Consider the following 13936-nt stretch of genomic DNA (forward strand, 5'->3'; position numbering starts at 1 on the left):
CGGCGATTTGCACTGATAAACCGTCTGCTACGACCCTTGCGTGACACTGCTTCTGGGCTTTTATTTTTTTTTAAACTTTCACAACTTCGAATTGTTCTGATCTTGTCTTGATGAAAAACGAATTCTTTTATGATTAAAGAATGTTTGTGTAACAAGCTGTCAATTTATTATTTAGATTTTAAAAGTTAGGTCTAGCGCAAAAACGAGGCGCCGTTGTTGTTAACGAACAAGTCTACGAAAATAAATTCTTTGAAAATGTCTCACGCTCGACAGAAAGCAGCCCGGATGTTCCCGTTCGGTGAGCGTTCAAATGGAAGTATGCTTGTACTGTATTTAGACGCTCGGGGAGCTCTGTGATGGTTTACGGGAGGCTTACTGTGCCTTTAAGCAAACAAACAAACCTATCCACACACAAAACAAAACGTTACATTTACAGCACGTCGACCCACTGGTCTTTTAAGTGGACAGATAGACAAACACTTTTGATACCAATAATGAACTTATTTCAAAATTTAAAATCGTTTTTTAAGATGCCGGCGTAGGCCTATTGTTTACCTTTCTCGCCGTTAGACAAAAATGCTATTTGTGCCAAAAGGTGTAGGTATCATTCTTCCTAGAAACAACAGCAAAAAGTGGGGTTGCATGATATTTTTAGTGTGTTATGAAAGACAAACAAAACAAAACTTAAAGGCACAGTAAGCCTCCTGTAAACCATCACAGATACTGTCAGGCTTTTACACACAGTACAAACACCCTTCCATTTGAACGCTCACCAAACGGGAACATCCTGGGTGCCCCACGTAAAGAGCAAGCAATTTTCAAAGAATTAATTTTGCGGAGAGAGTGTCAGAGACAATCGGACCGTGGTGCGTTTTGGCGCTAGACCTAACTTTTAAAATCTAAATAATAAATTGACAGCTTGTTACACAAACATTCTTAAATCATAAAAGAATTCTTTTTTCATCAAGACAAGATCAGTACAATTCGAAGTTTTGAAAGTTTGAAAAAAGAAAAGCCCGGAAGCAGGGTCACATAAGGTCGTGGTTCTCGGTTTAGTCCTATCGCCAGTTCCTCTGAACAGTCAAAAGCCATCGCTAGAGTTCTTGTGAACCACAGCCGTTTGTTTCGTGCTTAGAGGTACTTAATAACGTGCAATTTCAGATAAGTTCACAGTGAGTCGCATTCAAATTACTAACTGACGACTACATTGTGAAAAAAGGAAACTTGATCACACGGATCACGATGGCTCAGGGGTAAGATAAACCACGCAAAAATAAATTCTTTGAAAATTGCTCGCTCTTTATGGAGGGCACCTAGGATGTTCCTGTTTGGTGAGCGTTCAAATGGAAGGGTGTTTGTACTGTGTGTAAAAGCCTGACAGTATTATCTGTGATGGTTTACGGGAGGCTTACTGTGCCTTGAACACAAATTTCAGTAACTGCTCGGCACAGTCCCTTCAAACTTTAATGACATTGTGCTAACGCATTAAAAAAAAAAACACACACACACACACGTTATATCTAACAACGTATATCTATTTGCAACATTAGTTATGCTGTTATGCGACATGTCAGAAAGACTTGAAAATAATAATATAATATTCTGTCACACTGCGTGAACGGAAAAATGGCGTTGTCTGTGTTTCCCTTTCTCATGTATAGTACAATCAAACAAAACAAACTGTATAATTATATGCAATTAATGTACAATCAAGCTTTTTTGGCATTCCTACGGTAGGGGGAAAGTAGTTCTTTAAGCCCTATAATTAAGTTGGTTTGCCATAATCAGTCTGATGATAACGATCTGAACCCAAACGAATCTGCCTGGTTTGTTCTTATGACGGGTAGTGTCAATAGAAAACACCCAAAGACCCGGAGTGAAGAAACTTCTTCTTCTTCGTTCATGGGCTGAAACTCCCACGTTCACCCATGTTTTTGCACGAGTGGGTTTTTACGTGTATGGCCGTTTTTACCCCGCCATTCAGGCAGCCATACGCCACTTTCGGGGGAGGAGTGAAGAAGCGAACGAGGAAGAAGAAGAAAATATTTCGAAATGTTCATGCGAAGAAATTCTGAATACAATTTTGTTTAAACCAAGAAGAAGAAAAAGAAGAAGACACCGGCTGACGACCTCGCCGACAGAAGTCTCTTAACCAGCGTGCAAAGCGGCAGTGACATGAAAATAATCATGTGCTACATGACGTTTTGGAAGATTTGTAGTGAATAACGTCTTCTCAGTTGTAGTGACAGACCTCAGTGCACCCAACATCCTGACCTGGTGTGTTTGGGTCATTTTGTTTTGTCGCAAAATGGTCAAATGACAGTCTGGTTTAACAAAATGACATTCGTGGCAACAACAAAGCACACACACACACACACTCACGCAGAACGCAAGCATTCACGCACACACACTGACGCTGACACAGAACAGAGGGCCCCAAAGGGGAGGTATCATCACGATCACGGGAAGGGAAATATTAGCTTTCACGATCACAGTTACCTTGATTTTTGTTTTCACGATCACGAACACCAGTGGCAAATCACGGTCACGGTAAAAGTTGCATGTACAGAAAGCACGTGTCAAAGTAAACACAACCACACAGTAATTCGCTCCTCTGGATCTATTTATTGGAACTGTTGCACTTTTTTATTATTATTTTTTTTAATTCTCTGTCATACACACATAGAAATACATATCATGATTTGTAATCAGTAACAAGAATGTTGTTTTCATTGTTTTCTCTCTCTCTCTCTCTCTCTCTCTCTCTCTCTCTCTCTCTCTCTCTCTCTCTCTCTCTCTCTCTCTCTCTCTCTCTCTCTCGACTCATGCACATTCAACTCCCACACCCTCACTCACACACATGAATATTATACTTGCACAATTTCACATTTCCAGAGCTAAATCTTGCAAACCCATTTTCTCAAAAACTTGGGTGGATTGAAATTAAAGTACATGTATGTGTGATGGATTCTTTATTTTCAACTTTGCCATACAATTTGATGTAGGCTACACCATCGCCTGGTTTCATGGCCTTGGAAAACAAACAGGAATGCTACAGGCCAAAAATGGTTTTACCTGAAAGAAGCGCGCAGTGCCATTGCCACAAGCCTGAGCCTGCGAACAGGCGAGCCAACTAGGGGGGTCCGGGGGCATGCCCCCCCCGGAAATTTGTTCAAAAAACGGTTAAAATCTGTGCAATCTGGTGCATTCTGGGCATCATTTTCAGGGCTGTAATAGTGTTGTGATCTTGTTAAAAATCCCATTTTAGCCTCCCCCCACCACCATTCAACACACCTCCAAACTGGCGAAAACAACACTACTGTGCGCTGGCTTCATTGAGACCGGCGCCCGGTCGCGTTGCGCGATATTCACACGGATCGTTTTTGCGGAAATATTTCAACTTCACCGGAATAAATTTGACTTTACCGGATTTTGAAAACGGCTTTATCGGATTTCCGGCAATTACCGGAAAAATAGCATGCCTGACAAAATCCCCAACGAACATGACTTTGATCGTCTTTGACATGAGGATCAAGTGACCCAAACTGGCACGTCTCCCCGCCATTGTTTCTGAATTTAACCCATTGTTGATATTAACGTTTACAGGCGCTAAAATAAATCCAAGCTTAATGCAAAGAAGCGACAATTAGAATCTATGCTAAGCGTGTCCACGTTGCTGGGATGAAAAACACATTTCTAGTTTCGGTTTTGGCTACACGCTGACTGATCTCGAGCCAGTCGAGGTCACACTGAGCGAGTGACAGCCGGACGTGGCAATGTCGACAATGTCAATGATCTCACTCAAACTCAAAGATCTTGAAAAAATTTCAAGATCTTTGCCTACATTCAGAACAGTCATAGAGCAACATAGATCAACATACCTTGATATTTCGTCTTCGGAAAGACCGACCCGTAGCCTGACCTTTCCACCAAGGAAGGCATTCTCGCCGCCTGCTTTGGTCTGGCTTGAATCCACAAAATATAACAGAAGTTCGATGACAGTACCGCTGCACGCCATTTTTGATCTTCGAATTCGAATTTGACTGAATGCACTCAAAACTTTTGCACGAAGCCCTTCCATTGCGTGAAGTTTGGCAGACTTTTGCAATTCGCCTTCTGATTGGATCTCTTTTTGTGTGTGATTGGTTCTCTTAAAGGGAAGCAATCACTGTCAAAATCATATTTCTGAATGTGTTGTTGCTTCCCTTCAATCGGGATTGGCTCCTTGACGAATAGAGGATCATAGAGTGATACAGCTGTGAAAAATGTACGTTGAAAATAAAATGCTTTGCAATAATGCCCATCACGATCACGAAAACAAATGACGATCACGATCACGAGACTTGATTTTTTTGTCATCACGGATCACGGGCAAAGTCCCATCACGATCACAGAAATGGAAATTTCGGCAATCACGGTCACAGAAAGGTCAAAAAACGCCAATCACGATCACGATTTTAAACCCTTTGGGGCCCTCAGAACAGACACACTGTGACACACCGGCACACACACACGCACACACTGTGACACACACACACACACACACACACACACACACACACAAAACAAAGAAACAATCTCAACTCGCTCTATAAGCCACATTACTCGGTCAGGCGGATCCGCAGATCATGCTGTCAGGAATGGAGGCAGTCACTGGTTGTATTTACAAAATTAATTCGTTCAAAAAAATCCCACTGTGCATCAAGGCTGTTGATTTTTGGTATGTGATCAAGTGGAGAGATGGACTTATCCCATGCACAAGCCTGGCCTGATCTGAGACGGTGATCCAAACTGATTTCACGAGAAGGAGTACATGTGCCTTTAAATGTTTTTGAAGGTAGGGTTTTGAAACAGGCTGACCCCCAGATAGGAGGAAGGTCGGGTTGATCCTTTAAATCTTTCAAGTTTCTGCAGGCAACTAATGGTTGAGTTCAGTTGAAAAAAAGTTAAATATGCATGTTTAAAGAGTTTTTGACCGCAGAACCTTGAAACTTGGGCAGAGCACACTCTCTTATGATAATGACCCCCATAACTAAATTGATTTCTGACTTGCACGATCTGTCACATCAGTGTCTTTTGGCGGCTGGGAAACAAATTGAAATTGTCCATACTGAATCACTTTTCTCCTAAGTTTGCTTGGCTTGACCTTTCAAACTCGGTACACGCATAGCATTTCGAAAGTTTGGTTGACTTCGCTCAAGCTCCAAGATCGCCGCTATGACAAACAACAACAACAACCACACAACCACCACCAACAACAACGCATTTCATAAGCGCCTTTTCTTGAGAAAAAACACCCTTGTGAAGTATTCATTTTTTTTGGTCTCTTTTTGGAATGACAAAGAAAGTATAACTGCCATTATGGGCTATAATTGGGGGAAAACACACCCCCCCCCCCCCCCCCTGTTATATCGTTTGCTTGTAATGTCAGATGTGTTCAAAGAGCAATGTGGGTGTTCAACTCCATTCGCTTTAACCTTGTACACACAAACACACACACACGCCTACAGACACACACACACACACACACACACACACACACACACACATCGTATGTACCATGCCCATTTTCAAAGTCAGCTTGACATCAATTAATAGCATTGATTCAGGAAAGAGCGAATGTTTATGGCTTGTTTTTTGCTGTTTACATTTAGTCAAGTTTTGACTAAATGTTTTAACGTAGAGGGGGGAATCGAGACGAGGGTGTGGTGTATGTGTGTGTGTGTGTGCGTGTGTGTGTGTAGAGCGATTCAGACCAAACTACTGGACCGATCTTTATGAAATTTTACATGAGAGTTCCTGGGAATGATATCCCCGGACTTTTTTTTCTTTTTTTCGATAAATACCTTTGATGACGTCATATCCGGCTTTTTGTGAAAGTTGAGGCGGCAGGGTTGTCACACCCTCGTTTTCCAATCAAATTGATTGAAATTTTGGCCAAGCAATCTTCGACGAAGGCCGGCCTTCGGTATTGCATTTCAGCTTGGTGGCTTAAAAATTAATTAATGACTTTGGTCATTAAAATTCTGAAAATTGTAAAAAAAAAAAAAATTTTTTAAACGATCCAAATTTACGTTCATCTTATTCTTCATCATTTTCTGATTCCAAAAACATATAAATATGTTATATTTGGATTAAAAACAAGCTCTGAAAATTAAAAATATAAAAATTATTATCAAAATTAAATTGTCCAAATCAATTTAAAAACACCTTCATCTTATTCCTTGTCGGTTCCTGATTCCAAAAACATATAGATATGATATGTTTGGATTAAAAACACGCTCAGAAAGTTAAAACGAAGAGAGGTACAGAAAAAGCGTGCTATCCTTCTCAGCGCAACTACTACCCCGCTCTTCTTGTCAATTTCATTGCCTTTGCCGTGCGCGGTGGACTGACGATGCTACGAGTATACGGTCTTGCTGCGTTGCATTGCGTTCAGTTTCATTCTGTGAGTTCGACAGCTACTTGACTAAATGTTGTATTTTCGCCTTACGCGACTTGTTTTGCTTTTTTGACGGCACACTCCAGTTCCCACGTAAACAATTCGGCTCACCGTCTCAGATCTTTCATGGGATAAGACGTTCCCTTCCTCCACTTGGTCACATAGCAAAAACAGCTAGATTGCTCTCTGGGAATTTCTCTGATGAATTATCTTGTAAAAGCCATTAGTGGCTTTTTAAGTCATTAATTCATCAACAATTTCAACTCTCTCCATCAGACCGGCACGGTTGGCCTAGTGGTAAGGCGTCCGCCCCGTGATCGGGAGGTTGTGGGTTCGAACCCCGGCCGGGTCATACCTAAGACTTTAAAATTGGCAATCTAGTGGCTGCTCCGCCTGGCGTCTGGCATTATGGGGTTAGTGCTAGGACTGGTTGGTCCGGTGTCAGAATAATGTGACTGGGTGAGACATGAAGCCTGTGCTGCGACTTCTGTCTTGTGTGTGGCGCACGTTAAATGTCAAAGCAGCCCCGCCCTGATATGGCCCTTCGTGGTGGACTGGGCGTTAAGTAAACAAACAAACTCACTACATCAAGCAACTAGAGTCTTGATTTGCGGTATGTGTCCAAGCGGAGGGATGGTCTTACCCCGTGTAACCGCCTGGCCAGATCCGAGATGGTGAGCCACACTGCTACCACAGGAAGGAGTGTATCAAAGATTTCATTCTAACAGGGTGACGTGGCCATGTTCTTGCTGCCAGTCTATGAATCTCTCTGCTCCTCTGTCGGTGTAACTCTCCTGTCCTTCCCTTCATTCAGACATTCTGCTAGACACATAATGTCCTACACGTTTCCGCAATTTTCCCATGTCATTTCATCTAAACTTTCTATGCCATTAAAGGCACTCAACTTGGCCATCAGGAACACTTTTTGGATCAAAGATTTTGTTTACATGGGTCACGTGACCGCCGCTCAAAAAATGTACCCCAACTGACAAAACTGCAAAGCCCCTAGGCACCTTTTCCCCATTGTGGAGAGACTGGCAGATCTGCCCAAATACAATGGAACACCCCTTTCAGACCGTCCCAAAGGGCGGGGATGTAGCTCAGTCGGTAGCGCACTGGATTTGTATCCAGTTGGCCGCTGTCAGCGTGAGTTCGTCCCCACGTTCGGCGAGAGATTTATTTCTCAGAGTCAACTTTGTGTGCAGACTCTCCTCGGTGTCCGAACATCCCCCGTGTGTACACAAGACCAAGTGCGCACGAAAAAGATCCTGTAATCCATGTCATGAGTTCGGTGGGTTATAGAAACACGAAAATACCCAGCATGCTTCCTCCGAAAACGGCGTATGGCTGCCTAAATGGCGGGGTAAAAAACGGTCATACACGTAAAATTCCACTCGTGCAAAAAACACGAGTGTACGTGGGAGTTTCAGCCCACGAACGCAGAAGAAGAAGAAGACCTTCCCATTGTTGAATACTCCTCCCTTTCAAGAACCTTTTTTTTCTTCAGATTTTCTATTCAAAATCTGTAAACTTGCCCCAAGACTTCCTCCTTTTTTAGACGAGATTTTCGGAGGTCTTAAAAGGGGGGTTCCACTGTACCAACAAAGTTTTCAGAGATTTGAAGAAAGTTTCAGTGTTTTACCAGCTGCAGATGCCAATTAAATGACACCCATGCGCTTTGGTCCTGATGACCAAGTGACAAAAGTTTAGACAGCATATATACTGTCTCAACCACCTACAATCCATCCATGCAAAGCTTCAACAACATGTCTCTTGATTTCTACAGTCCGGACGGATTTATTATTTATATTACAGCATCAAAATACGTTTACTTCTACCCCATCTTTATATGCACACACATCCTGGCATTAGGCATGATCAACAGAAAATAAATGTTGTGTAAGATAAATACAGTTAACATTCACAAGACCTGGAAACAGACAGTGTGTTGATCAAGTATTAATGGATCTTTGTATCAGTCGAAACTTCGTGCTGCCCTGATTTACAGCATCCGCATATATCTGAATCCCCCCTAAAGTTTAAATACTTGGAATGAAATGGGACACCAAAATAATATACCCAAGTGTTGTTTTGAAAAAGTATGTGGCCATGGAATCAGTAATTCTGATACCAAATAAAAACAACAACCGCTTTTTCTTTTTAAATAATGAATCACAATGTCTGTAAAATTGCAAGTACTTTCAGGGGAAAACTCTGGAATATTCTTTTGGAAAAACACACAAAAAGAACAAGAAGACGATGAAGTAGAAATGACAAAAGCAAATGCAATTCCCTTACAAACAACCAGCAAATTTTCAATTTTTGTACAGAAAAACTGCTTCCATAATGTATGTACACAAAACAACCCACCCCCTCCTTTTTATAAATTAAAAAGTATTTTGAAAGTGGGAAAATCCAAAACCGATAGACTTCTGATTTTTCCAAAATCCTGAATCAAAAATCCTCATAAAATATGTTCCAATTACAAACCTTTGTTGTTTTTTGATTTCCAAAACGGAAAATCTAAGCAGTATGACTACTGGTTTTCCAAAATCCTTGATCAAAAATCCTCATAAAATATGTTCCAATTACAAACCTTTGTTGTCTTTTTTGATTTCCAAAACGGAAAATCTAAGCAGTATGATGAATACAAAAAATACAAACAACAAAATGCTCAAAATCTACTTCAGTGCACGGTTATGAGCTTACAATATTACAATGAATACAGAAAGTAATAAACAAAGTATATCACAGCTGCTTTCAGTCTAACTCTAAAATCAGAAATATGTGCATATCAAAGCCGCTTCAAAGACTTTCTCTCTCCTTTGGTAAGAATGTATTCATTAAGGAAATGGCTGACCAATGTAATCAATCCCTTTCAAAAGAAAAAGAAATTAAATTAAATGGCAGACTCGTCAAGATAAACAGAAATAAACACAAAAACAAACCATATACAATTATGTGGCAGTAAACAAGAATACAAACTCCTCATGTGGAATAGACTCATACACATGCTTAAAGGAGAGAGAGACATTATGCTGATTTCAAGAATGAATAATCAGTACATGTAAATGATCCCCAGAAATGCTTCAGATATTTCACTTACAAGGACAATCACTTAATTCTCTGTGTAAAAGTAAGAAATTAGCCTTTAGGCCTGCGCCTCAAAAATACAAAGAGATAGCATCCTTGATCACCAAGAGACTGATGAGCACAGGAAAAAATGAGGAGAGAGAGAGAGAGAGAGAGAGAGAGAGAGAGAGAGAGAGAGAGAGAGAGAGAGAGAGAGAGAGAGAGAGAGAGAGAGAGAAATGTCAAAGACATTGTATTGTTTCTAATTAATTTACAGAACAAATCAAAAAGATCCACAAAATATGTGTCATAAATACATGTAATATAGAGTACACTTCGATCAGTCCGTACAAATCTAATGTTTAGCACTCTGAATTCCGATGGCTTTATTCATAAAAAAAAATTCAAAATAACTGCAAAAACACATACATCCCTGATGTTCAATTCTTTTAAAGGCTTTAGAACCACCAACAAAACGTGTGAAATGGAGCACATTCACACGCTGAGGAAGAGATGCGTATGATACAATGATAACAAGAAATTCCTCCGAGGTAGGAAAAACACCCCCGTCCTTACCATTGTCACTGCCACCAACTGAGAAGGTTATTTCCCTTCGACCATTAATATGTCCCTCTATAAGTCCTTGTAGAATCTTAATCCACCAATAACTCCCTAACCGTGTGTTTGACTGGTCCCAATTTTTGTAAGGACCGTCTCAGGAATGTATAGAACCTGTTCACCAAGTTTGGTGACGATCGGTCCGTTCATTCTTAAGATCTATATGCGAACACAAACACACAAACAAACAAACAAACACATCGACCGAATCCTATACACACCCCTATACCGGGGGTGTAAAAATGGTCGTCATAACAAAAGGTCAACTTTAGAGCAGTTGGTGCCATAATGTGGAAGATAAACTGATACAGTGGACCTTCCCTTTTAAGACTGCACATTTAAGACTTCTCCCCTTTCAAGAACTTGTTTTCTCAGATTTTGTCATCATAACTTTTGATTTGTTTACTTTCATTCTAAGACGACTGTCTTTGTAAGACCAGATTTTTTTAGATTTTGGAGGTCTTAAAAGGGGGGTTCCACTGTACCCATATTTCATCTTCTCCTCCTAGCTGGCTGAGGTTTCATCTTCAGATCAACAATTCTTACAACAGTGGAACCCCCATTTTAAGACCCCCAAATTTAACAGCGAACGACAAGAAGACACCCAAATTTAAGACTACCTTCCTTTTAAAACCATTTTCTCAGATTTTGTGTTCATAACGTCTGTTAATTTACTCCCATTTTGGGCAGGGATGTAGCTCAGTCAGTAGCGCGCTGGATTTGTATCCAGTTGGCCGCTGTCAGCGTGAGTTCGTCCCCACGTTCGGCGAGAGATTTATTTCTCAGAGTCAACTTTGTGTGCAGACTCTCCTCGGTGTCCGAACACCCCCCATGTGTACACGCAAGCACAAGACTTGTACGCACAAAAAAGATCCTGTAATCCATGTCAGAGTTCGGTGGGTTATAGAAACACGAAAATACCCAGCATGCTTCCTCTGAAAGCGGCGTATGGCTGCCTAAATGGCGGGGTAAAAACGGTCATACACGTAAAAGCCGTGGGAGTTTCAGCCCATGAACGAACAAACAAAAACAAACTCCCATTTTAAGACTGTTTTTAAGACCTGATTCTCAGACTTTTGGAGGTCTTGAAATGTGGGGTTCCACTGTATATTATAATGTAATTCAGTTGGCTTGCTGTTTTACAAGCACTTCTTGCTATTATGTAAGCAGTCACTCATTACAACCAAAATGGACTCCTTTCAGATTGTCATTTATAATGCTGACAGTTGTGTAATTTGTATTTACAATATTCAGGGCGACTAAAAAAAAATCTTTTTTTTCAACCTTAGCAATGGGGTGAGGTGGGGAGGGGGGGGGGGGGGGGGGGAGGGAGAATGGTTGGATAACAGGTACTTGATGGTTTGGGAGCTTGGTGAAATTCTGCTTATTATCATATCTGCAGATCTATTCCATTCACCTGCACACAAAATGTCAACGACCTTCTTCCTTTCCATAAATATCAAAATGAAAGGAAGAAGAAAATTACTGGCAATTAAAGCTAAAAGTAGCAGCCCTCCTCAGTTTGTCTTGCTCATACAGAACAATACTTTTAGGACCTCCAATTTAACACTCAACTTCCATCTTCCTAAGACCCTGCTTTTGCATATTTTGGGTTGATAACATCTGTAAAAACAGACACAAGATCATGAAATATTATCCAAAAAAAAGAGTAAAAAGCTGAAAGCCATCACCCCCCCCCCCCCCACCCACCCCCTAATTAAAAAAACAAACACACGCAATTTTGGGATCTCAAGAATGATCTCTGTGGCTTTAAAAATGTGGGAAAATGTGGTGCTGGAAATTTGTAACATGAGTAAATTGACCTTAATTTTGAGACTCCTCTTCAGTTCAAAGCCCAGATTTTCTCATAATTATGTTTGGGAGTCTTTAAAGGGAGGTAATCCACTGCAATTAGATTCTTCTTTTGAGGAAGTGTGGATTTTAACTATGGAGAAAAATACCCCGCATCCTTTCATCAAGGCAGCGTGGGTTTTAAAGGGGAGGGTCCGTAAGGGGCAGTCTCTCCAAAAACATTAGCGTAGGAGTTCTTGAGAAACTGCACGTAGTTCTGCATGCTGCGGTTGGTACTGTGACTCTGCTCCAGCCGGTCCTTCAGGTCAAACAAGCGGGAGTTGAACTTGCGTTCGTTCTGTGGAGGAAAGAAAGAAACCGTTTAACGAGAACAAACTTTATTTAACAACCTGTCCTTTAACAAAATACTAAACATATATATGTAATATTCACTAAAGAAGGATACAAATGGAAAGAAATAATAGAAGAACAAGCCGCGTAAGGCGAAAATACAACATTTAGTCAAGCTGTCGAACTCACAGAATGAAACTGAACACAATGCAATTTTTCAGCAAGACCGTATACTCGTAGCATCGTAAGTCCACCGCTCGTGGCAAAGGCAGTGAAATTGACAAGAAGAGCGGGGTAGTAGTTGCGCTGAGAAGGATAGCACGCTTTTCTGTACCTCTCTTCATTTTAACTTTCTGAGCGTGTTTTTAATCCAAACATATCATATCTATATGTTTTTGGAATCAGGAACCGAGAAGAAATAAGATGAAATTGTTTTGAAATTGATTTCGGAAATTTAATTTTGATCATAATTTTTATATTTTTAATTTTCAGAGCTTGTTTTTAATCCAAATATAACATATTTATATGTTTTTGGAATCAGAAAATGATGAAGAATAAGATGAACGTAAATTTGGATCGTTTTATAAATTTTTAAAATTTTTTTTTTACAATTTTCAGATTTTTAATGACCAAAGTCATGAATTAATTTTTAAGCCACCAAGCTGAAATGCAATACCGAAGTCCGGCCTTCGTCGAAGATTGCTTGGCCAAAATTTCAATCAATGAGGGTGTGACAGTGCCGCCTCAACTTTTACAAAAAGCCGGATGTGACGTTATCAAAGGTATTTATCGAAAAAAAAGAAAAAAACGTCCGAGGTTATCATTCCCAGGAACTCTCATGTAAAATTTCATAAAGATCAGTCCAGTAGTTTGGTCTGAATTGCTCTACACACACACACACGCACAGACAGACACACACACACACACAATAGGAATGATTCCTAAAACCAAGAACCGCAATCCTGTTAAGCCATCACGAGTTACGGTTCCTAACTCACAGACAAACACCAGGCTTCCTGTCATCACTGGCACTGAAAACCGTGTGTTGTCTGCGCCACCGCGTGTTCGTTTTTTCGTTTATTCAAGCATTTACAGCATGGTAAAACGCTGTAGTTGGGGCACTTGCGATGCAGATGATAGATATCCTGACCGATATCCCGGTGTAAAGTTTATTCCTTTCCAAAAACCGACAAGAGCACACAACAGAGATAAATCTGCCCTCCTCTGACAAAACACAGTAAGTCCAAAAATCACGTTTCGAGAAAAACGCGGTTTTCTGTTCTTAGCTTTATATTTAAAACAAAAGCATTCTCGCTGGACATTTTAGTGCAATAAAGCGTGGGGATGATTTTTGAATTTATACCTTTAGTCTATTTCAAAAATAGTGGTAAGATTAAAGAATTATGAGCCAATTAGTGGACTTACTGTGTTCTGCCAAGTTTTTCCTTGAACTCGGGCTTGTTAAAAACAACGGCAGAACACAGTAAGGGACGTTACTGTCTTCTGCCAGAGTTTTCGTTGAACTCGAGTTTGTTAAAAACAACGGCAGAACACAGAAAGGGAAGTTGCTGTGTTCTGCCGATGTTTTCTTGTTTCTTAATGCTTGTCACAAGTTAAGATAGTGACCGATCACAGCAACTTACAGTAACTGTTCTTGCTTAG

The 13936-nt window shown here is 40.5% G+C and overlaps 2 protein-coding genes across 10 annotated transcripts in view; one reads left to right on the forward strand and one right to left on the reverse strand.

Annotated features, from left to right (window-relative positions):
• Positions 1 to 13936, forward strand: part of LOC138949041 (TRMT1-like protein) — a 322855-nt gene that overhangs the window by 244219 nt on the left and 64700 nt on the right. The gene's annotated exons all lie outside the window — the stretch shown is intronic.
• Positions 8216 to 13936, reverse strand: part of LOC138949040 (outer dense fiber protein 2-like) — a 60304-nt gene continuing 54583 nt past the window's right edge. For all 9 annotated transcript variants that reach the window (XM_070320769.1, XM_070320764.1, XM_070320766.1 and 6 more), the window contains one exon: positions 8216 to 12281. In XM_070320769.1, coding sequence (XP_070176870.1) covers positions 12108 to 12281 — 174 coding nt within the window. In that variant the 3' untranslated portion in view covers positions 8216 to 12107. The remainder of the gene's footprint in view (positions 12282 to 13936) is intronic.

The sequence above is a fragment of the Littorina saxatilis genome, linkage group LG15, assembly GCF_037325665.1.
Source record: "Littorina saxatilis isolate snail1 linkage group LG15, US_GU_Lsax_2.0, whole genome shotgun sequence".
In the NCBI taxonomy this organism is placed as follows: Eukaryota; Metazoa; Mollusca; class Gastropoda; order Littorinimorpha; family Littorinidae; genus Littorina; species Littorina saxatilis.